Genomic DNA, 26,678 nt, shown 5'->3' with positions numbered 1-26,678 from the left:
TGTATTATGCTATTAAATTGATATATACATTAAATTTTGAATTTTGTCATTTTATATGAATTTCCTTATAATGCAAAAAATGGAATATCCATTTGGAAAGAAAAATTCTTATATTCCATTAGGTATATTATTGAATATAACACTGCTGGCCACCCAAATTGCAACACCAAGAAAGACAAGAGATATCACAACAAAATTTATTTAGTAGATAACATGTTGACCAAGTATCAAATGATTAAATTTATAGACTTCTGTTAAGTGTGGTTCCTTCCAGAATCAGTAGCCAGAGTAGCTGCCATTGTTGGAGATCACCACTGCCATACGCCTCGGCATTGATTCAAAGAGACTTTAGCAGACCAAGCAGCTTCCATACGTTGCCAAAGTTGATCTGGTGTGGCAGCTTGGGATGTAACCTGGGTCAATCGCTCAGCAACCATGGACCACATGTTTTTATCGGCGAAAGATCCGGAGAGAGAGCTGGCCAGGGAAGCAATTCAATCTGGTGATTGACGAAGAACCCTTGGACAATGCGTGCCACACGTGGTCGCGCATTATCCTGTTGAAATATGGCTGTGGGCAAGCCCTGTTGGTAAGGAAGAACAATTGGTTCCAACACCTCGGAGCTGTAGTGCTGGCTGTTTAAAGTACCGTACATATTAGAGGAGTGTGAGAGTGATAGCCAATACCGGTGCAGGAGCAGTGTGGCTGTGCATAACATAGCTGTTCAGCATTCTCTCTCCACAGTGTCTCTAGACTTGAATCCGACCATCGTGGTATTGCAGACAGAAGCGTGACTCGTCAGTAAAGACAATTTCATTCCATTCTGTGGTCTACATCTTTCTTTCGTCGCACCATTGGTGGCGGAGAAGTCTGTGGTTCTGCATCAAGGGTAGACGAAGCAATGGACGTCTTGTGGACAGACCACTCTGCTGTAAACGGCATCGAATGGTACGCGCAGACACTGGATGATGCATTACTGACTGAATGTGCTGTGCTATGGTTCCTGATGTGACTGAACGATCCGTCACTGCCATGCGCACTATGTTCCTGTCATCAAGTGAAGTGGTGTACTAAGGTGAATGCGATCGAACACGTTGCCCTGTTGTACTCTCTTGCATCCAACAGTCACATATCCGCATTACAGTCGTTTGGTTTCATCCAACATGACTACCAATTTTCCTGAAAGATAATCTACACTCTCGGTAGGCCACTATCCTTCCTCTGTCGAAGTCAGATACTTGATCAAACGATGATCGCTGTTTACTATGAGGCATAATTGATCATTTTTTTGAAAAAACCACAAGAAAAACACAATTGCCGAACTTGAAATCGTCGAAAACTCCAAGCCTTAAATAGCGCTTTGAAGTGGCGCCACAGGCGCGCGCTGACGTGCGTCTGCGCTGTAATTCTAATCATTTGCATATCTCACCTCCGCTAATGCATGTTGTAAATTTCATGTTATTTGCATGCTTCCTTCAGGGTGTTGCATTTACGGTGGCCAGCAGTGTACTTTAGATACACTTTTTTTTAATTAAGGCAGAAAATGTGTACCAAATTTGAATGTATTATCTATCTGTTTTGTAATTTATCAGTGAAAAAATGTATAAATAGCATTTTTAATGTAATTAGCTTTTGAGAAATCGGCTAATTATATCATTTATTTTTTAAGAAAATATTTTATATAATATGCAAATACTTGTATTTTTAAAGCTTATTCCAGTTCATTTTAATGCTTGTTTGTATATTTAATTTTACTTATTATTCTGTTCTAAATAAACTTCCTATATAAATATGTTTAATATTTCAGTTAATATTTGTGACTGTGAAGATGTTATCATTGTGTCAAAGATGATACTGCATATGTTTAGGCAGTAAATCTTTAAAATTTTTAAGAATGTTTTAATATTGTATTTGTGTAAACATAGCATATTTAGATGCCTTTCATAAAATAGCTAAAAAAGGTCTGTTGGGTCCAAAAAAAGAATTGTGGAATGTCTTGGAAACTGTAGAAAAATACATGCCTGAAGCTTCTGACATAACATCAAGTGTAAGAGAACTTCCTACTGTAAAGTAAGGGAACTATATATTTTTTCTTTTAATTTTTAATATTTTTCTGTACATTATGTTTATTATTATGAGACTCAAAAAATAAGTAAAAATTTTATTCTAGAATTTTAATTGAAGTAAAACATCTTTAATACTAATGATATTTTTATAGTCATAATATGAAGATCATTTTACCAAGTATAATTAATTCTTTTCATGTATTGGATGTTAAATAAATTAATAAAAATATTATACTTCTGAAATCGTCTATACAAAAAGGAAGTATTCAAAATAAATCTTAAGGTATTCATATATTTTGTAATTAACATCACTTCGTTTTTATAATACTTCATCTACTTTTAAATTAATTTGTTATTACTATGAATTGTCCACCTCTTTTTTTTTTTTTTTTTTTTTTTTTTTTGGAAGCTTTTTTATTTCATATTTTATAAGGACTTCAGTAAGTTAATAATTTGATTTTTGACTTATGAATAGACTTAAATGCACTCGACAGATATTTATTTTTTTTCAAAATCAAGTTTTCCTTTGCTCTTTCTTAGTATTAAATGTATCAGAATTTCCAGATTTCAGATATTTTTATGTTTATTTTTATTTCTATTTTTGTTGCTGTATTTTTAAAATGCAAATATTAATTAAATATGTTTTAAAAGCAAAAATAAAAATAATATTTTATCTTGCATTCAATGAGAATAATATAATACAGTCAAAAGTCTTTAATCCGGACATCCATAATACGGAATGATCTATAATCTGGACCTCAAAGCTACAAACTTTCTGCGCATGCATCAACGCATACGCATAATACCTTTACACATGCGCGTAATACGTTTACGCATGCGTGTTTAATGTATAATGGACGGTATAAGCTAAGCTAAAATTATCTAATTATCTATTTCAGTTAATGTTGCAGATTGTGTTGTTCCGTAATCTTCTAATTGGATCCGGCTTATTATTTTTTTTTTCAGACTGTTAGAGCAATTTTATAAAAGTAAGCTTGAACTTTTGAATGTGTCAAAAAGAATTTCCGATTCTGGAGCCACCAAACGATCTACAAAGCGAAAGCATGTTCCGATGTCTATCAAACAAAAGTGGAATTGCTGCAAAAAATGGATAAAGGCATATCCTTTGATTCTTTAATCATTCCGAAATATGTTTATGAATTTCATGCTGCTCTACGGAGGGGAAGGGGGGAACGACGCAGCACGCAATGAACTGGAAGTTGATCTGTCAGCACTATCCTTATCTTCAGGGCAGATGTTTTTATTTTATTCGGCTTATAATTCCTTGCTAAATGTAGTATTTCATCTCCATGTACTCCGTCTTTGATATGATTAAAATCAAATTCCTCGTCATTATAAATATCACGAATACACATCAAATAGTTTTCTGGTTGCAATTTTCTAATTTCGACTATGCGTAATATATGCTTTACGCATGTGGTCGTTGAAAGAAATGTTTAATAAAGTAAACAAGTAAATATTAAGCTTTTTTTTTTTTTTTTTTTTTTTTTTGTAAATTTTGATACTCTTTAGATCATAATTGCTCTTTATTTCATAAATTATGATTTCATATCTTTAATTTTATAATTTCTGCATGCCATCTCACCAGATTTAAACTGATAATCTATAATCCAGAAAAACGGATAATTCGGAATCGCCAAAGTCCCAACGAGTCCGGATTAAAGACTATTGCCTATATATGCTTAATAAATCTATAACCAACGATTTGTCTCATTTTCTGTAGAACTCATTTGGGAAGAGCAAGAGCATGGTTGAGGTTAGCTTTAATGCAAAAGAAACTTGCAGATTACTTTCGAAGGCTAATTGATAGAAAGGATGAAATTTTAAGGTGATTTTTAATGCTTAAAATAGACATTTTATATTCCTCCTCTTAAGATAAATTGTTAATGAGCCTAGGATCAAATATTAATTATTTATGTTGAAATGTATCTATTTCATTCAATGGTATGAGAACATTATTATTCCATTTTACTTTATTTTATTTCTGGTTTCCTGCATGAGAACTTCTATGTTGTCTTTGCACTACTTTAAAATGTTTGTTGTTTTTCAATTTTTCTCCCCTTCAGTTATTTTTAAGTATTACTTAAAGTTTTGTTTAGAAGTAATCAGAGTACATATGCTTGCTGTAAGTGAGTTATACTAAAGCTTTATTTTGAAACTTCTTGTATCTTCTTATGTCATTATTAAGAAAAAGAAAGACATTATGCATAGTCTTTGCTAATTCTTCGTGTCATATTATAACATGAAGTAATTCAAATGCACGTAAATTTTAATTAAAAAAGTTTTATTTCAGTTTTAAATTTTAATCCTGTGTATATGGGGAGAGTTTGTACAACTCTTAAAAAAATATGATTTTTCAGGACAGTTTTGCTGTTTTTAAAGTTTTGATTAAATTGTTATCTTTTGGGTTTGTAGTTTAACATGTGTGTATGGGTGTCCCTTATTTATTTAATGCTTATTTTGTTATTAAATAGGGACTTTTATGAAAGAGATGCTTTAATGATGTCTGAAGAAGCTGTAATTGTTGGTGGCCTTCTTGTAGGACTAAATGTTATAGACTGTAATTTATGTGTGAAGGAAGAAGATTTAGATTATCAGGTAAATGTTTTATAAGCAATGTTATGTTATACATATAATCACATTGCTGCCTTTACCTCTTGTGTGTTTTATATTGCATTTAGGAAGTATGTTCAAATGTTTTTTCAATGATTGTATAAAAATTCTTATGCATGATTTTGAATAGTATAAAAAATAAAAAAAGACAGAAAAAAATAAGTTGACATGATTAAAAATATACCTATATTGAAATGCTACTCTAAAAGATGTCAACTTTGGATATTAATCAGTAAAACATTTTGTTTTATTGTAAAATTATAGGAATTAATTTGAAAAATTGACTTGAGAGTAATCTCGCCAATAAACAAATGATGAAAAGAGCATTAATATTTAAAGATTAATTTAAAAAATTAGTCTAAATAGATTTAAATGAGCGGAAAAGCTTCCCTCTTCAGAACATTTTTTATATTTTTCTCTCCCTATTTTACATAATTTTTTTTTCTAAGTAAAAAGCTTATTAATAAATGCAGTTGTAAATGTTTATGAATAGGTAATGCTAATATGCCATTAAACTCTCAAAATACCATACATCCCATCATATGACATGCACCTATAATTTCAAATTACATTTGTTAAATTTTAGGTACATTCGCTGTATAATGTGTACCCTTTTCTTTACAAATAAACCTCAAAAATACATGTCTGATACTCTTACTTTAATACTTTAATTGAAATACAATTGATTTAGTATGTCTTTTAGAAGTCAATATGACTCCTGCAAAACAAAACTCAGCGTTGGTTTCAAATGCATAGTCATTCAATTTGCAGGAAGAAAAAAAAAGGAGATTGTGCTGTAGCAAGGATGTTTGGTGTTGGTGAAAGCTCCATATGTGAGTGAAACAAAATTAAATCACAATAATTAATATGCTAAAGAATAAATGTGCTTTCCATAAAGGAGTAATGAAATAGTCTATCCTAGAAGAGTGTTGAGAACCTGGTACTATAAATTTGCCAGAATTGATTAATTGTAACAAGAAACAGCATACATTTTATTTGCCTTAAAGTCGGCAAAATTAATGCAAATGAAAGTGAAAACTTTAAAGCAAGTTTGAGTTGGTGTAGAAGAAACATGATACTGAAATGTAATTTCCCATATGGTGCTTTCATTCTTATTCAAGAGAAAGGATGGATGGATGAAAACAGTGTAAAATTGAGGATAAGAAATGTTTGGCAAAAGCATCATGTTACATTAAAGAATCCAGAAAGTCTCATAGTTTGGGACATGCTCATATCCCATCTAATGAATAATATGAAGAAATTGTTGTTATATAACAAATTTTGTAATAATAATAATAGCCTTTTGGGCACTTTGTGTGTATGTGTGTGTTTGTGTTATATAAAGAAATAAGAGTAATAATAACTATTTTTTGAATATGAAGAAATTGTTGTTATATAACAAATTTTGTAATAATAATAATAATAGCCTTTTGGGCACTTTGTGTGTACGTGTGTGTTTGTGTTATATAAAGAAATAAGAGTAATAATAACTATTTTTTCAAAAACTAGCTTATTTAACATTCTCTGTCACTGGTGCCTGACAAAAATAAAGAAATAAGGTATCAAGCTTAAAAAAGCTGAACTAAATTATACTGTGTTGAGGAACTGTGTAATTGATCTGAACTGAAGTTAAATCAATAAATGTCAATTATATCCACTTCAAACATATGAAATCAATAACCTGAAAAGAAAGGAGACTATGCTGGTGCTTGGTATAATAAGGAATGATACCTATCTTAAAAATACCGCTACTTCAAATCACATAAACTAAATCAATTTCATAACTTTCTATAGAGATAGCAACAACTTCATTTTGTTTAATTTACAACCCCACAAACACCAGGAAAGAAATATTTATACATATCAATCAATCAGTTCCTCATAAAATTAAATTAGTTTAACTAATTTCTTAGCATCTTCAATTAATCAAATAATTTATCAATAATCTTCCATAATAATAAATAATTAGTACATATAATTACATGTTTTCTGCTTGATCATTAAACCCAAGTAAGTTGATCTCCAAATTAAAAAAAAAAAAAAAAACTTCAAACAAATGCAGTGACTGGACAGACCAGCAAATAAAGAACAAAAATAAAGCATACAATATTTATCACTAAACACATTTATTATTTTCTAGTTAAAATGAACTTTCAAATGATTCGGTTAACTGATCAATTGCTTACAATATTTTCAGTAAAATGCATTTAAACACATATATTTAAATTTACTAAATAAAATACCCTCATTCAGAAGTCAAACAACAAAAATCAGCATTATATTTTCAAAATTTTCACAGTGACTGGACTGTGAAAATTTTGAAAATATAACGCTGATTTTTGTTGTTTGACTTATGAATTAGTATTTGTTCAGCGTGTTATTGTGTCTTAATTAAAATACCCTCATCTTAATGTATTATATCTTATTTTAATATTGTTTTTACATTCCATTATTCACAAATTTAGATAGTTAAGCAAATTCTGTAATCTTTTCATTTACATATACATTAAAAATAATTGATCATTGCATAGTTGCTAACTTTCAAGGATCCTTACAGTATTAATTAAAATAGAAGACAAGGTAAAAAATCATCACTGGCAGGTTGAAGACCAAACATCAAACTGCCTTTACGGTGATTGTAGTGATCACCAGAATACTAACGAGATCTCACAGTCCATTAGATCTTCCTGCACTTATTTTGGTTAACAACCTACGAAATGTCCACTAAGTCCAAAACCATGCATTGCTACTGGAGGCAGATCAAGGATATTTAATTGCTCTTGATTCCTCTTTGCGTTCATATCACTTTCGAGGTTTGAAGTGATTAGTAGGTATGGTGATAATAGTCTGTGCTAAATCATCTCGCACTATATTGCATTTTCATTATTCAATCTCCAAAACACTACTTGAAATTCAACACCACAGTAAGCATTAAAAAGAGACTTTTCATCAGGAATACAAAGTTGGGCACTAGTCATTCAATTTAGCTTCATCTCCTTACTTGCAATTGCTTGATAAAATCAGCCAGCTTTTACACAGATTCATGTGGCCCCCAGCCAGTTAGGGCCTGTCGCTAAACAGCGCTGGCTGTGCTCCTTCAGTCCCCTTCCCTCTAAAATTTCAGACAAATCTTTTTTTTTTCCCCTAAACAAAATTTCTGATGAGAAAAGACACAGTTAACTTAACCCCTTCCAAATTCTAAGAATAACATGGAGAATAAGGTTACTCCTGCCCTTTTAATTGCCACCCAAAAGAATCCACTCAATGCCTCTCCATTTGAAAAACCATTTATCCATGACTTGCAACCTTCTCAAAACAAAATTGAAACAAGATTGATTTCCTTTTTTCAGACACAGTAAATGAGGCCTCCCATAACAACAGATACTTTAAACTGCTCTTTCTCATTGTAAACCCGATTCACAAGCTGCCAAGAGAATAAATTTAGGGAACACTGACTAAGTAATTTCACTCCCACTTCTCTCCAAATATTCCGAAAACCCACACCCTGCTTCTTCGTGAGAAATATCTAACTATTGAAAATAAATACAACTAAAGCTTTTAACTGCTAAAAACAAATATCTGCTACACTAGTCACAGTTTCAGTTAAATAAAAAACCTTAATAGCAATTAACTAAATTACGCTAACACAATTGAAATTTAAGACGCAAACTTTTTAAAAGAGTGTAGTATAGACACGGCAGTTATTCCAGGGAGATTAATGCCATTAATTTAGCCTTTAGATGTGTATATCAATAAACCATTCAAAGAAAATTTAAAGTGACAGTGGAATACAAGGATGTTGGAAGGTGAAAAAACGTTAACCCCAAAACAAAAAAGCCAAATGTGTCATGCCAGTTTAGAAATAATGTGAGAGTAAATAATAAAACCATGGAATGAAATTAAACCCGACATAATTCAGAAGTCATTAAAAAAATGTACTATACCTGACAATTTAGGTGAAATGGAAAATGATTATTTATTTATGGATCAGAGTAACAGTGATGGTGAAGATGAAACAAAATTCAGTGAGGTGCCTGAAGATATAATGGAAGACAAATATGGAACTTTTCATATTATCTGGTAATGAAAATGTTAAGATCATAAGGTATTTATGTCATTTCATTTAAATAAGAAGCATTTAAGTACACGTAGAAATCTAATTTTTGTATGCTCATCTTTTCCTTTTTTTTTAAATCTAACATTTTTATTTCTAGCATATAATCGGCTCCTGTAAATTTTGATATTATTTTTTGCATTAAAAGTGTGCATTATATGCCATAATATATGGTATATGCCAAAACCTTCAGCACTTCATCTTTTCATTTATTTTGGTAAGATTTTCTTAAATATTTAGCAGTGTAACTATCAAATTTTAAGACTGAGTTAACTTAATGGTTAAATAAATAAAAAATGTATTTTTAATGAATTACATACTTACAATTATGGTTTAATCCCCCACTCCTCTGTGTTGAAATTGAATCATAAATATTTTCTTAAAAGTATATACTATACCAAGCAGAATATTTGAACAAATTTAAAGAATGGGCATGTAATCATTTTACATATTATTGATTATCCTTGTAGAATGTTAGTTTGCATAACCTAATAATATGTAAACCTGTGCATATTAAAATGATTTAATGTTCATATTTTAGCAAGGTGTCATTGACTTCAGTTTGTATTTGAGGGAATCAAATGGCGAAGTACAAGTACCAGAAGGGTATGTGTTATAATCTTGTCAGTTACGTTATAGTTTTGTTCAGTACTAAATTTTTAACTCTCATATTTTTCTTATTTTGTAAAAATTTGTAATTATTAAAGTATTAGCTGTAAATTGAATATTATTAACTATTCATAACTAAAATTAAAGTATGCCTGATTGCATACACAGTAGGAAATATATAGCAGAGAGTAAGTTATATTAAGCTCATTGTAACCAGTTTTGATGATAAAATTGTAACAGTACAAATATATTGTATATGCTTCTAAGTTTAGGTGACATAAACGTAAGTTTACTGTAAATGCTGATTTCAAAACCATCTTATTAGTTTTCGTGTAATGATTTATTTTTTGTGCGTTCTAATTTATAATTTTGCTGTATAATTTAATGTTCATAACTAAATAAAATTTTGTTAGTTTTGACATTCTATAAGTTAATATGTTTACTAAATTAACATTTTTAAGATTACTTGGTTGTATATTTCCTGCTTAAAATACATTTTGATTAAGAAATCATCATAAATATAATTTAAGTACTTGGAGTGTGTTATATATAATGTGCTTTTAACTCAGTTTTCATTGTCTCATTAATTTCTTTGCATGTAGCCTGCATTGAACTTTTATGCACAGTCCAGTCACATTAATGTGATCACCACCTACTTTCGATGTCAACGTTAAATAACCAATCACAGAAAGCAGGTGACAGCACATAGCAGACATAGCTGTGGAGCATTTATAAAGGGTGTGTGAGAGAATTAGAAAACATTGCAGTTGTTGATGTAATCCAGAAATGGAGCGATTTATCTGACATCCAAAAGGGCATAATCATTGGCATTTGGGCCAAGGGTGGAATCATTTCCAAAATGGCTAATTTTGTAAACTGTACACATGCCAACCTTGGTAAAAGTATGCCATGCATGGCAAAATGGCACGATCAAAATCAGCGACGTAGCAAATGTGGTGCACCATGGGCCTTAGATGACAGAGATGAAGGATGGCTGCAGAGATGCATTTGGGTGAATAGACGTGATAGTGTTGCACAACTGACTGCCCAGATGAACCAAGGGGCTATCAACAGTGTCTCCTCAATGATGATTCAGCGAACCAGGCTGCATATGGGCCTCCATGGCAAATGCCTGATTAAAGCACCTATGCTGACTGCAGTTCATTGGGGGCAAAGGCTAGAATTTGCACACAAGTTTGCACATAAGTACACAACTGGACGTCCTCTGAGTGATGACAAGTGGCCTTTTTTCAATGAATCACATTTTATGTTCCATCAGAGAGATGGACATTGGTAATTTTGTAAACCAAGGAAAGCCTTTCCAGCATGAAACATTGGAAAGCAAACACCCTGCAACATTTTCATGAAGGATCAAGTTGGAGGAAGGAGTATTATGGTCTAAGGAATGTTTTCATGGCATTCTCCGGGTGTAGTCATCATTGTGGATGGCTCAATGGATCAATAGAAATATGCATCTGTCCTTGCGGACCATGTCCACCCTGAGAATGATGCCATCGACCAGCAGGACAATATGAAGTGTCATACAGCTTGCAGTGTATGTGCATGGTTTGAAGAGCACTAGGATGAATTTACCATACTTTCCTTGTCAGCAAACTCCCTGTACTTAGACGCAATCAGAAATCTGTGGGACCACCTCAAAAGGGTTGTTCGCACCATGTAACTTATCATAGCTGGGCACTGCACTGGAATCGGCATGGCTGAACATCTTAAGTGAACACTTTCAAGAACTTAACTAACTCTCTTTCTGAAAGTCTCGCAGCTGTCTGCTCTGCGAAAGGTGGTTATTCTGGCTTTTGACAAATGGTCACATTAATGTGACTGAACTGCGTATTCTTGTGTAATTAATTTTTTGTTTTGATGGGTATTTCTAGAGAACCTCTGGAGGTCTAAAAATTATTAAATTTAAAGTTTATGTGAGAGGAAAAACTTGTAGTAAGAAAATTTTTGCAAACTTGTGAATTTTTAAAACTCTCCTTATAAAGTTTTTTTACCAGCTAGTGGTAATTTCATTTTTAACTGTTCTTGTGTTTTCATATGGGAAAGGGGATCAGATGAATTGAATGACTACTCTCATTTCTTTTGTAGCAGATTTTTGGGCAAGACAAAATATATCCCCCTTCTCAAAAAATGAGGAATAGTAGCATATTTTTTTTAACAAAATATTAAATATTAACAGTTAGGTATTAACGTGATCCTTTAACATTTTTTTTCCCTTAAAGGGTTGATACAAATAATTTTACTGCTGTCTTGGATCAAAAAAATTATATTGAAGAACTGAATCGACACCTTAAGTAAGTAAATTTCAATTTTTTATGTGTGGGAAAATGTTTACGATTTTTTTCATTTTGTGCAGAGATAAATATTTCTGTTTATTCTGTTATATGTTTCATTTTCAACAAAGTAACTCATTTTTTTTTTTTTTTCTTTCAACCATTTTTAATCAAAAAATCAGATCGTTATTTCCTTTCTTGAATATAGATGCAGTTTGTTGGAAATTTCTATGTTCAGTTTGATGCTGCATAATAAGATTGTGGTTAGTGTTATCAGTTTGGATACTGTTATTGAGTTTCTGAAATCCCAGCCATTTGTATTTGGAAAATACATCACTAATTATGATCACTATGAAATCCATCGTAAATTTGTAGCTTATTGTGTTTGTTATGAAATACATCACTACAAAAATATGGAAAATACATTGTGATTCACTATTCAGTTAATAGTATCAAAATATTGTCAAATAATTTTTTAATTTGAAGTAAAGTCACCAAATAAGCTCAAAACAGATTTTAAAAATTTGCTGAGAATCAGAAAAATGTTGCCAAATAGCTTGTTTTCAATTTAGTAATCATTTAAAATTAAGCAAAAAGCAACCTTTATTTTGCTTAGATTGTGAATAACTATCTATTTTAAAGAAAAATTCGTGAAAACATCTATGCCAAACTTTTTTTTTTTCTCTAATTTTAAATTTTGTATGTTTTCTTTCAGTGAATGAGGGATGCTGTGTGAGTATTAAGATTAGGGGTATAGCATTGGTCAAATAATTTCTAGAAATATTATGAACTCTTTGTGTTAAAGAAGTTATGAACACGTCATAAAAAAATTTTTGCATTTTCCTAATTAAAATTCTGTGCAAGTAAATGCTAAAATGTTTCTTTTATTTGTATTAAATTAGTTAAATTCTATTGCTGTTGGGAAGGATAGTTTTCCCGCATCACTTAATGTTCCCATTTGATCAAGGCCCACCATCAAGGCTGATCAAGGCTGCATGGGTGTTTTCATGGTTTTCCTTATTTGTAACATGTATGCGAGCCAATTTCCGTAGAAAGTCCTCCATGAGGGCATCTGTCCCTTAGGCAGATAGCCCTAGTGTGCTTTGCCATATTCTCAATAAACAGAGTCAAACCTATTTGATCAATGTTATCAAACGATCATGGACAAACATGATCACATTAAATGGTGTCTACTGTAATTATAATAAAATTAGTTAAATTGATCAGAAAATAAAACCTTTAAGACATTTTATAGTCTCTGAGGATAATAAGTAATATTATTTGTAAAGGTAAAACTTATAGTTATGTAATTATTCATAAACAAAATAGAATTTTAAAATGCTGTTCTAAATTCATTTTTGTGGATAGTGGTCTTAATTTGCAAACTTTTAATCTACATTATATTTAGAATTAAATAACTAAATAAGTTAATCTATAAATTAAAAGTTGAATTTTTTTCATTGTCAATACTAAAAGTGGATATAAATAGTGTATCTCATAAGTGGGTTTTTTAAATCAATTTAACAAATTATTAAATTCCAGATAATATATTGAATAACTGAATAAATTATTAATTCAGATCAATTCAATGAAATTTTCTGTAAAATGATTTGTGCTACTTTAATTTATGCTTGAACTACTATAGAAAATATATTTTTATAAAAGACAAAAAGGATATTTAAGTTTAGCATTTTAGGTACATGTTGTAATAGCTTAATTTTCAATTATTATAATTATTATTATTTTTTTTTTTTTCAGTTTCTCTCTTTTTAAAACATTAGTATTTTGAAATATTTAAAACAACATTAATGTTTTCTATTTGTAGTGCTACTGTAACAAATTTACAACAAAAAGTAGAACAACTACAGACAACTAATGCCTTGATGAAAGAAGATTTAGCTATATCAAAGAATCAAATAATAACATTACAAGATGAAAATGCTCAGCTTCGTAAACTGTGTGATCAACTAACATTAGAAAATAAAAAGAAACTCGAAGTATGTTTTTATATTTCAAAGTTTCTGCATTTTATGAAACAATTTTCATTAACAACCAATTAAGATTTATTATACAGTCAAAAGTTGTTAATCCGGACTTGTCGGGACTTCGCTGATTCCGGATTATCGATTTTTCTGGATTATAGATCATCAGTTTAAATCTGGTAAGATGGCATGCAGAAATTATAAAATTAAAAGTATGAAACCGTAATTTCTGAAATAAAAAACAATTATGATCTAAAGGGTATCAAAATTTACAAAAAAAAAAAAAAAAAAAAGAAAAAGCTTAATATTTATTTGTTTACTTTATTAAACATTTCTTTCAATGTAAGTTGTTTAAGTTGGTTCGTTTTATGTGATAATACTTTCTCTTTAATTCTATAAATAGACATAATGTGCCGCAGAGTTCCCCCCCCCCCACACACACACACACCCCGCCGCAGAGCAGCATGAAATTGATAAACAGATTTCGGAATGGTTAGAGAAATGAAGGATATGCCTTTATCCATTTTTTGCAGCAATTCCACTATTTGTTTAACGGACTTCGAAACATACTTTCGCTTTGTAGATCCTTTAGTAAATATATATCGGAAATTCTATTTGACATAATCAAAAGTTCAAGCTTACTTTTATAAAATTGCTCTAACAGTCTGCAAAAAATAATAACCCGGATCCAATTCGAAAATTAAGGAACAACGCAATCTGCAACATTAACTGAATTAGATAATTTTAGCTTAGCTTATACCGTCCGTTATAAATTAAACGCGCATGCGTAAATGTATTATGCGCATGAACACACGCATATTCACAGCCGTAAAGGTCTTACGCACATGTGCAGAAAGTTTGTAGATTTGATGTCCGGATTATGGGTGTCCAAATTAACGACTTTTGACTGTAGTATGTCTTTGTTTTTATTTTTTGGAGTTAGTATTCATGTGAGCCATGTGAAAAATGCTCTTAATAATTAATAATAATAAGAGCTAGAGGCATGGGAAAACAAATGTAATGAGAAAAGTATAGAAACTCTACTAATCTATAACATATTAAACTTTAGTTATGATAGGGAGTAAAAAACCCTTAAAACGTATATAAAATCAGTTTTAATTGTTATTTTATTTGTTTAAATTAATATTTGAATGATTTTAAATCAATTGATATAGTATAAATTAGTTTTTTAGCACAGTCAAAAGTCGTTAATCCGGACTCGTCGGGACTTCGGCGATTCCGGATTATGGATCATCAGTTTAAATCTCGTAAGATGGCATGCAGAAATTATAAAATTAAAAATATGAAACCATAATTTATGAAATAAAGAACAATTATGATTTAAAGGGTATCAAAATTTACAAAAAAAAAAGCTTTATATTTATTTGTTTACTTTATTAAACATTTCTTTCAATGTAAGTTTTTTAAGTTGCTTCGTTTTTTATGTGATAATACTTTCTCTTTAATTCAATAAACAGACAAAATTTCTTCTTCAGTTACAAAGTTCCGCTGTTCAAGTCCTATAATTGCCTTGTAGAGAATACTGACTAATTTGTCAATCGAAATTTTTTTGTTTTCAATGACCTCCGTCACTTTCTTCGCTATCAGAAGTGAATTATAATGATGAGGAATTTGATTTAAATCATATCAAAGATGGAGTACATCAATATGAAATACTACATTTAGTAAAGAATTATAAGCCAAATAAAATAAAAACATCTGCCCTGAAGATAAGGATAGTGCTGACAGATCAACTTCCAATTCGTTGCGCACCGACCGCGGCATTAAAGATAAACAAAGTTTAGATAAACAAAGGATATGCCTTTATCCATTTTTTGCAGCAATTCCACTTTTTGTTTAATGGAAACATACTTTCACTTTGTAGATCCTTTACATATTAGTAAATATATATCAGAAATTCTATTTGACATAATCGAAAGTTCAAGCTTACTTTTATAAAGTTGCTCTAACAGTCTGCAAAAAATAATAAGCCGTATCCAATTCGAAGATGAAAGAACAACGCAATCTGCAACATTAACTGAATTAGATAATTTTAGCTTAGCTTATACCGTCCTTTATACATTAAACGCGCATTCGTAAACGTATTTTGCACACACGCACATGCATATTCGCAGCCGTAAAGGTCTTACGCGCATGCGTCTGCGCAGAAAGTTTGTAGCTTTGAGGTCCGGATTATAGATCATTCCGGATTATGGGTGTCCGAAGTAATGACTTTTGACTGTATAATCATTATTATTTCTTAGTTTAAAACTGAATTATTTGAATTCTATAAATCTTATAAAGTGAATTTATTACAGTTTAGGATTGTTAACCATTTTAAGAGTATTTTATTTTAAGTTTTGTGTTTATTCATTCTGTAAATTATGAAGTTTTGTATTTAAAAGAATTTTTGAAGCATTTTAACTGCATTCACTTTTTCTGAATGATTTAGGAAGTTAAAGTAGATATGATTGCAGAGAGGGAAACATACCAGACAACTCAAGTTGGTCTTGATTCTATGTATACAGATATTAAAAATCAGCTTCAAGAGGAAATTTCCAAAAGGCAGGCACGTTCTGTATTTGCAGATTTATAAAGCTATATTAGAAACTTTTTTAATTTATATTAAATTATATATATTTTATTATATTACTTATCATTTATTTATACCAAGAAATACATTATCATCATAGAAATTTACTTGTTTTTTTTGGGGGGGGGTTAGTGTGCATATATTTGATTAAATTTGCTGCTGCTTGTACATCTCAATTCTCTATATGAATTCTAAGTATAATTATTATATTAGCCATTTTTTAAAGAAAGTTACAACTGTTAATTTAAAAAGGTTTAAAAAAGAATCATCTGATTTTAAAAAATCATAACTATTCAGCTTTTCATCCGATTTGATCAAATAATGTGTAGGTAGAAAAAGGAAAATCTCGAGTTCTATGCAGTTGGTGATGATAGCATTAATTCTCTACCTTAAACCACTACTTTAGTGTTTGACTAGATGGTGACTGCATAACAGAAATTGTTTTGTGTTCAACACTTCACAAAACATGAGTCCATAACAACTAGTCAGAATAATTTTTGTCGACAGTACACTAGTGTTCAACGACCTACTGCTCAGAGTGTTAGTTGATAGTATAAACAGTTCCAAGACATGGGTTGTCTGTGTAAAAAGAAATCACCTGGCCATCCCCACATGTCAGATGAAAATGTGGATTGCATCCTACAGAATTTCACATGTAGTTCACATAAATCCTCTCATCGTGCTGATTGGGTACTTGAAATTCCAGCAACATCTATTAAGTTAGATTATGCTTGTCATAAAATAATTGACATATATTTTAATATAAACTGAATAACCTGATAAAGGTATTTTAAACTGAATAACCTGATAAGGTATTTTAGTAATGTTCATTGAAATAACTTGTGTCAGACATGAATTTTGTGAGCAGTACACTTTTTATACTGTTTTTATTATTCAGTATCTATACTAGGGATGGGCAAACTACAGCCCTCCGGAATGTTCTATCCGGCCCGCATGGATAGAATTTTAATTTGCTGGTCCGAGGCAAATTAAAAGACATATATATTATATACAGGAGCAAATTAAAAGACATATATATTATATACAGGGTTCATACGGTCCTTAAGAGTCCTTAAAAGTCCTTAGATTTTTTGGAACCGATTTTCGGTTCTTAAAAGTCCTTAATTTTGGCCAAACTCAGCAGAAGGTCCTTAATTTTAATTATTTGAAATTTTGTCTGTTTTAAGACTGCCATTTTGAGTGTGAATTAGCATTTTGGAGGAACATTTTGGGCGATTCACTGACATGTATCTTTTGAATGGATTCATGGGTTATAATTTGTTTCTATTTCAGATGTAAATGATGGAATACTCGAGTTTCTAAGCAAGGAGTGGAACAAGCATTTCGAAATTCATTTTTTCTATTAAAGAGCTTTTAAACAACATTTCGCTTTTGGGAATGTGAATTCTTTTATTAAACATTTCTAAATTTGGCGACTTATCAATATTTTGGCGATTTTAAGATAAGTTTCTGTAGAATTTTAATTCCAAGATCTGAGAATTTTTCAACGATTTTTTTTTAAAACATCGTAACATTGATAAATTTCATTAAAATAATAGTGTTATATTAAAATTATATTTAAAAAATAACATTACTTTTTTTTTTTTCACTGTCATATTATAAAGTTTCATTTTGGCAACTTATTATTCACTATTTTGAATCTGAAAAATAAACAAGGTATTATGCTCTAAAGTAGAATTTACGAAACATCTCTTAGCAAAAGCAAAATTAGCTATGTAAATAATTAAAAATGTTTTCTTTTTAATTTTTTCATAGTAAGAGTTTTTCCCCATGTAATTGTCTCAGAATATTCAAAATTCTCAGAATATGCTATATAAAATTAATTTTACACTTTTCCCTCCTCCTTTTTTTTTCAAAAATATTTCTGGCTTTTTGCTGTTACAGAATTGGTAGGGCTAATTTTTCTTTAGGATTTGAAGGAGTTGAAGGCAAGATTTATAGACCCACGATTCGGGAAATATGTGACAAAATGAAAAATGTCTCTATGGTATCAACACGTAATGGATATATTTTACAGAAAGTTTGCAATAATTTTTTTACTTTTTGGAGAACGTCTGAAAAACAATGAAAACATAATATTTGAATGTTTTTACTTATGATACTAGAATCTTTTAACATGTTTCTCTTCCCTTTATTTTCTGTACTTTTCATTAGACTCAAATGTGGAAAATATCAAAAAATGATTCTAATCTTATCACATGGGCAGGCATTATAGAAAGAGATTTTTTTTTTATTAATAAAGAAATTGAAAACTCACAATTTAAAAGATTCATCTAATATGTCTTAATGTATCGCACACATAGCTGGCACTAGGCATTTTTCCACCTGATGCAATCTCTGTGGATTCTAAATTCTGTTGCCTAGTGCCTTCCTAATTCTGCTTCCAATGCCTGCTCTAAATTCTAAAAGTTTTGCCATTTCTAGATTTTGTTGTTCGGTCTGTCACTAAATTCTAAAAATTCTGCCACATCAGCTCTGTAACTGGCCTTTATCATATATATTTCATATAAATGTTCATATTACTAAAGAAATAGAATTAGCCACTTTTTCTATACATTCTAAATGCATTTAGTGTTTTTTAGAATAACAGAATCCTTAATTAAATCCAGAAATTCCAAAATGAAAAGGAAACATGCTGAAGAAAGAAACTGAATACATAAAGAAAATTATTCTTCAAAGATATGTGCAGCTATTATTATTATGTAAATTACCTAATTGTTTAAGCCTTTACTATAATTTCCCATTTCTATTTCCTCATTTGATAGAGTTACTGAGCCAGATTAAATTTTAATTAAATTGTATAATCTTTGACCACTACTCCACATTTTTAATTTGAATTTGACGTCACCGTGAGCTGTAATTGATTTTGTTAGCATCAGAACATGCCTTTATGTTCTAAGTTCTTTTTAAATAATCCTAGGGATCCTAAGGGATCTATTTTATTTTTAGAATGGTATTACAAAAGTTAAATTTAGGCATAGAATAATATTTTCAATTGAATTTATTCAATTCTCATTTGCTCATAGGTCCTTAATTTTTTTCATTAAGGGTCCTTAAAAGTCCTTAAAAGTACTTAATTTTCGTGTGCCAAAATGTGTACGAACCCTGTGTATATCCATCTTATTTTCTACTTTGTTTAAATATTATTATTTGTCTTCCCTTTTTTTTCAAAAGACTGATGATCTTTTTACTTTCTCTATTTTTGTTCTACAAAACATAAATTGATGGAAGTAGCAAGCACAGGCAGCTTTCAATTGGTAAAGTGTTAAAAGCGGAAGTTCTTTGTTAGTTATAGCTGTAGAATGGCACGAACAAGCGTTATCTCTTTCTCATGGAGCAGACATAGGGAAATCCAGTATAGGTGAATTAGACCTCACATGTGCCAGACTTCGCATTTTAAGCTCCAGCCAGCGGCTTTTTCTTTTGGCGAAAGTTCTTATATTATTGATTGTGTATGGAAAAATTGCGGACATATAGCATCATTGTGAATAGTTGTAAAATTAATAAAGCGTAGCTAGTGTTTGTTTGGGTTATTCGTAAAACATTTCTACCCTGAAATGGCTACTAAAAAACACAAAGTTGATTCAGAGTGCAGTGCTTTACATGATGAATGGACCTGGAAGTATTTTTTTTTACAGTTGTAAAAGATAAACCAGTGTGTCCCATCTGCAGTGAAGCTGTAGCAGTCTTCAAAGAATATAACATTTCCCGTCATTTCACATCTAAGCATAAGAATTCCAATAACAAAGCAATGTCCGAATATGAAAGAGAACAAACAGCAAAACACTTTTGTAAAAAATTAGCAGCCCAACAAAATTTTTTCAAGAAGGTAAACAGTATCCAAGAAGCAGCTACACATGCAACTTACATTGTAGCATACAATATTGCTAAAAATAATAAAGCTTTCAGTGATGGGGAGTTTGTTAAATTATGTACATTCCAAGTTAGTGATGTTTTACGTCCAGACAAGAAAAATAATTTTGAGACAATAAGCTTATCTCGAAAAACGGTGACTTCTAGAATCAAAGACATCGATAAAAATTTGACATCACAATTAGAGTCAAAGATTGGCCAGTTTAAATTTTGCTCCATACGATGTACTGTTTTACATGAAAATAAGGTGGCTTAGAGCAGGATGTGTTTTCGAGCAAATTTGGCAGTTCAAAGAGAACATTTCATCATTCTTCCATGAGATACAGTGTTCTGCAGAGTGTGAAATGTTAGATGATACAGAAGACTTTCAGACAGCATTTTTTACAGATCTTCTTTGTCATATGAGCAACTTGAATGCCAAGATGCAAGGGAAAAATCAATTTATCGACAATATCTGGGCCCATCTCAAAGCTTTTAAATTAAAACTTAATCTGTTTTATGGGCAGCTAGCTAAGAACGAATTGTCTCATTTCCCGATGTTAAATTCAATATCCTCAGTAAATGAGGAAAAGCTTAAGAATTATGAAGATGGCTTGAAAAAACTGGATTTTGAGTTCAAACGCAGATTTCAAGATTTCAAGCCATTCAAACAGAATTGGATATTTTTACTATACTTTTCAACGTAAAGTGAGGTCAGATTTGCATCTTGAATTAATTGAGTTGCAATCTAACAATCATCTCAAGCAGTTGTTTCTAAATATACCAAAGTTAGAATTTTACAAATCATTGTCGAAAGTAAGTTTCCTAAATTTAATATCTTAGAAAGAATACCTTAGAAACCTTAGAAGGAATTATTTCAGAAGTAGACTAACAGATGAGTATTTAGGCTCATTCTTTAGAATGAGTACAACTCACTTCGAACCTCAATATAAGGAACTTTTAAAAATTAAATCGCAATTTCATTCATCTCATTAACATATATAAAATGTAATACTTGTATATGGTTTTTAAAATTTTAGAAAAAAATTATCTTGGCCCACCAAACATTTTTTTTCGCTTTTTGGCTCGCGACTGAAAAAGTTTGCCCAGCCCTGATCTATACTTATAATTTATCATTGTTAAAAATATAATTTTTCTTAAAAATTTTAGCAGTTAAAATTTGACAATGATCATCGCTAATAAACATTTGTAGAATTAATGCATGAGGAATTATATGTATAATTAAAGTATTTGACCAAAATTAAATGATCAAGTTTGCATTGTTAACTGTAACATTTTAATATCTATATTTTCTAAAAATTGCTGTAGTGCTCTTGATGCAATAGAACACAGGAAACAATATATTAAAAATAATTTATCTCTTATTCAATAGCTTCCAAATTAAAAGGAAAGATATTCTTTGATGTATTTTAAAATACTATATTAAAATCAGTAAATTATCTTTTCCATAAAATACTTTAAATTTCCTGACAAAATATGTTTGAGTACAATTACAGTAAACAATTTCATTTATTGTGGCTTTTTTTTTTTTTTTTTTTTTTTTTAATATGATTCTAGAGTATAATATTTTTTTAAAAAAATTTTTGCTTTTCATGGACTTATAAATATTAATTGTTGATGAAATCTACTTAATGCACATACTTAGCACATCATAATGACAACCATTCATTAATATGTAGTGCATTATAATAACAATTATCTAAATTTGTTATTCAAAACTAAAAACCTCTTGTGTATTGCATGTATCTATTAGTTAGTTGCTTCCCTATTGCATCATTCATTATAGTGATGCTTATTATTGTACCAGTTCCTTATGTATGTTTTATTTAGAGGTGATATATATATTAAAATACATCACTGAATGTAATCAAAATGTGACTTGTAACTTCCCCAGTATAAAATCTATGATTTACAAAATTTACAAATATTTTCATTTACACCTCAGCTGCTGAGGTAAAAGTTTACTTATTTTCAGGTTGGTTTTACATGGAATGATCCAATGCTAACTTCTCTACAGGAGCTAGAAGTTGAATGTGAACTACAAAGGACTTTGAGAGATGAAGCAGAAGTAGCCATGAAACTTCTGGAGAAAGATATACATGAAAAACAGGACACCATTCTGTCAATGAGAAGACAACTAGAGGATATTAAAGCTATAAATCTGCAACTTTATAACAAGTTACAGGTAAATTTTAAGGAGGGAAATCAGATGCATATTAATATAATCCAAATCCATGTAATAGGTACTATTTAATTCTTCTTCTGATTCATCATATTTTAAATTACACTGAAGGGAAATAATAGGTATTCTTTTGGCTTACAGTGCATTTTGATTTTTTTTAATTTATTCAAAATACATATTTCCTTTTAAGAGTGTGATAACTTTAAATTAAGAAGATAACAAATCAAAGAGCATAATTTCATATTACAGATATGTAAAGGAATAAAGATAAAGATTAAACAGATACTTGATTGAAGATTTTTGAGTCATTTATTATCATTATTCAAAATGGAATATTAATTATGAGTAATAAATAAAATGTATAAAATGAGAACCCAGTAAACATTTGACAATTTGGCATGCTGAAGGTTTTAACAGTGGTTTATTACTAGTATAATGCAGTATAAATGATTTTCATGCATTATATAGAAATTATAATTTTTCCTTGCTTATAAATTATTAAACATGTTATAATTCATTAGGGAAAAAATTTAGAATATACATAATTAAACATTTTTTATCAATTTATGTTTTAGAAAAATAGTAACTAATATTACTTAGCATACTGTCAAAGATTTAATGAATGTGATTAATTTATATTCAAAAAAACTTCATTGCAATACCAGTAGCACTGTTTATTTCCATTTATTCAAATACCTTGCTCTTTTTTTCCAGTACATATATATCGGGTTTTAACGAAAGTTTCCACCACTGCAAATATTGTCTGCGCAAACAGTTCATGTTGCCATGGTTAATTATATTTTGTCAAACAATTTTTGGCATTTGAAAGAAAGGGACTTGCTTTAGAACACTCTATTGTAAAACTTTAAAGAAAATATCATTATCATTAAGTACAAGGTGTCTGAAATGGAACTATCATGCTACCTGATTAGAACCATTATTTACTTCCAGTTCTGTTTCAAAACATCAGCTACAGAATGTCACCAAATCATATATACAACTTTAGTACCTAAAGCTGTATCATATGACACTGTGAAGGTTTGGTACCAAAAATTCAAAAACAAGAACTATGACATTCAAGAAGCAGAGTGCTCTGGCCTACTTGTGAGAACTTGTGGAAGAAGATCAGTATGCAGACATTCGAGAGCTTGTTAAATAGTTAGACATTAGTGCCATGTCCATTAGTCATGCTATCCATGCATAAACTTGATGTACAAATTCAATCACTGGGTGCCGCATGAGCTGACTCAAGCAGATAAGGATAGATGTGTTTGGCCCTGCAACTTATCTGCAATTATCAACACAAAGACAAAATTCTGGACTGGATTGTCATTTGTGATGAAAAGTAGATTTAATTAAACAACACAGGCCGAAAAGTGATTTGCTCTGCACCAGGTGAGCCTGTCGGCACCCTCGCAAAGCACCATTTGACTAAGATTATGTTTTATATCTGGTGTGATTGCCATGGTATTATCCACAGAGAGTATCTGGAAAAAGGTAAAACCCTTGATAGTAAGGTGTGCAATGAGATGCTAGTCCATGTTAATGATGCTATTAAAGAAAAACATTGAACTTAATTCCGGCACAAAAAAGTGATGTTCCATCAAGATAATACAAGACCACATGTTTCTGCATTCACAAGTCTGACTCTGTATGCACTTGAATGGAATCTTTTGCCACACCAATGCTCCTTCAGACTTCTACCCTTTTCTACACCTGTAGCTACATTTTTCTGGTGCTGTCTTCCATTCTGCACAGAACGTACGAAATGAGGTTGATCTGTTTTTGGACTCACGGCCACCAAGTTTCTGGGTGAAAGGCTTTGGAAAACTACCAAAGCATTGGCAGAAAATCATGGATTTGGGTGGTACTACCTGCACTAAAGGTACTGCATTCATGTTTTTTCCCCCTAACTTTATTAAGAACTTTTTTGGTGAGAAACTTTCGTTACAACCAAATATTTTATTTTTATACATGAAAATATAAATAAAATCCCATCTCTCACTGTGCATTAAATACATATTTTACAGTCAAAGTTGCAAATTTTTAAAAAAATTTCATATACCCCAGTGGTCTGCAGTCTCAGTTATTCTGGATTTTAGAGTTTTATTATGCTGCCATAGCATGTTTAAATGTTCTCTTGCTTCACGGTATGATTTCATTTTTTTTTTTTTTTTTTTTTTACTTTCTTCTTCAAAGTGAAAAGAAAGTATTGTAATCACGAAAAATTTCGGGTATCACATTTCAACGAAAATATTAATTTTGACCGCTATCGTATGCAATTTAATGATGTTTTTGCATGACATCTGTACGTAAGGACAGAGTAAAGGACTTTTTTCCCAAAAAAAAAATTATAAAACTGATTTTAAATGAATTCTAAAGAGATTTTTTTCATGGCATCTGTACGTATATATCTCACATAACTCAAAAAACGAGTAGCCTCAGAACGTTGAAATTTTGTACATAGGACTACTATAACATGTACATGGGTGCATCCCATTTTGGTTGCAATCTGCTGCACAAAAAATATATAAATATTACTTGGCTCAGTTTCTTTATTCTTATATGTTTGTAAATTGTGCATTTTTTTGCTTTAAAAATGATTGAATTATGTTCTGGTTAAGATTTTTATGCCTTTAGTTAACCTGCATGCAGTAATTGTGGAATTATCAGCAATTTAAAAGTTTTTTTATGTGCGGCTAAGCCTAATTTCTGATTACCATAGCAACCATGTTTTTTTACATTTGAAACTAAGCAAAATAGTGAATTTGTTGCCATGCAACGCCTTCGCCGGGAATCAAACTGCAGACCTCTCAATTATGCGCTGAGTGTGCAGACCACTACACCACGAAGGCTCGCTTAGAAGGCTATGGGCTAATGGGCCTAAATGATAGATAAAATTAAGGAAAATAAAATAATTTCAAGTGTTTTTGAATGACTATTAGAAGTATTCTAAAGGCACATCGCTAAGCTATATGTTAAGTCTTGAGTGAACAAACGTTATTGTAATCTGTAAGAAGTGTCTAAGCTTCCTAACAACAAAGTAACATCTTCTTTTATTATTTCCAGTTAAATTATGCTTAATTCATTCTGGAATTATCATTTAGGTTATTAGCTTGTTTTTGTGTAGAAACACTAATTTGACTTGTAAATTTTTTTAAAAAATTGTTTTAACTGTACTTGGCGTTTTGTGTTTTTAATAAAAATATTTTGAATTTTTATATATTTTTGCCTTTTCGCAAAGTGAGAACTGAATTAATTAGTAGAGCATGCGCATTAGATAAGCGGCGCTGAACTGTCTGCGAAAAACTGTTTCTTTTTTTTATTTGTTTAATTTCTTTTATACATTGTTTTAAATTTATTATAGTATTTTGTATAGAACTTGTAATTCTTCAGAATATATAATTTTTGTGCACTCTTAGTTATAAAATGAATGTTAATGCTGTTAAGTAAATGTAGTGCCGAAGTGTCGCTATGATAAATAAATATAGTGAATTTTAAAGAGTGTATTTATTCTATTGTGATTTATGCACTATTGATGAAGTAGATTTAATTTAAATTTCATTAACTGTTAATTCAATATGTTTAAATGAAATGGAGGAAAATTGCATGTAATTTAATATTCCGTTCAAGGAAGTCATGTGGTATACACATCAGATTTTTTGTCAGTTATTTTGAAGACTAGGCAAATTAATTATTTCTTCAATGTTATAATGACTGTTGTACTTTGCCTATTTCATAAGTATATTTCATTTTTAAGCAGCCATATGTCAGATGGTAGTAGCAATTTACTTTTAATAAAAATAATTATTTTAATGTAAACAAAATTGAGATATATTAACAAACTCATTGAATTTTAAATATTGCAAGCATATAACATTAAATGTGCTAACCAGAATATTTTTGCTCTTCAAGGGAAAGAGAACTGATGCAAATGTTTTCTAAACATATAAAAATTTTCCATAAAACCAGCATCCAATTGAGATTTAATTTTGCTTTATTTTAGCTGTGTGCTCTTTTTTTCTCATGTATCTTTTATCATGGTTTTTATTTTAGGAATGTGAGAAAGCTCTAAAGACAAAATCTGAATATGCCTCTGAATTGGAAGCAAAAGTTGTTGAACTGAACAAATCTCTTCATGAGCTGGAGGATAAGTACGAAGTTTTATGTCAAGCGCAGTCTAGTCTTGGAAATGAGCCCCAAAAGACTTTATTATGACATTGTCAGAATAATGTTTTTCTTAGAGGCTAGATTAATTTTATGTTTTTTACTCTCTCTGTCTATTCTGTTTTGGCAGTGGTGGGTTGAAAATG

The 26,678-nt window shown here is 30.4% G+C and overlaps 1 protein-coding gene across 5 annotated transcripts in view; it reads left to right on the top strand.

Moving 5' to 3' along the window:
* LOC118200414 (RUN and FYVE domain-containing protein 2-like) overlaps window positions 1-26,678 on the top strand; it is a 133,665-nt gene that overhangs the window by 67,055 nt on the left and 39,932 nt on the right. For 4 of the 5 annotated variants that reach the window (XR_004760085.2, XM_085820593.1, XM_085820594.1 and 1 more), the window contains 9 exons: window positions 1,953-2,070; window positions 3,811-3,915; window positions 4,562-4,685; window positions 9,356-9,420; window positions 11,664-11,735; window positions 13,540-13,711; window positions 16,149-16,265; window positions 22,159-22,368; window positions 26,422-26,519. Coding sequence is in view for 4 of the 5 variants with exons in the window: in XM_085820593.1 (XP_085676719.1) it covers window positions 1,953-2,070; window positions 3,811-3,915; window positions 4,562-4,685; window positions 9,356-9,420; window positions 11,664-11,735; window positions 13,540-13,711; window positions 16,149-16,265; window positions 22,159-22,368; window positions 26,422-26,519 (1,081 nt within the window). In the remaining variant the exon portion in view is untranslated. The remainder of the gene's footprint in view (window positions 1-1,952; window positions 2,071-3,810; window positions 3,916-4,561; window positions 4,686-9,355; window positions 9,421-11,663; window positions 11,736-13,539; window positions 13,712-16,148; window positions 16,266-22,158; window positions 22,369-26,421; window positions 26,520-26,678) is intronic. The other variant, XM_035372388.2, reaches the window with a different exon arrangement.

This window comes from Stegodyphus dumicola, chromosome 7 (genome assembly GCF_044657685.1).
Source record: "Stegodyphus dumicola isolate Sdum_Otavi_A_Nest chromosome 7, ASM4465768v1".
NCBI lineage: Eukaryota > Metazoa > Arthropoda > Arachnida > Araneae > Eresidae > Stegodyphus > Stegodyphus dumicola.
Note: the sequence above shows the minus strand (reverse complement) of the source record. Positions and strands in the feature narration are given on the sequence as shown.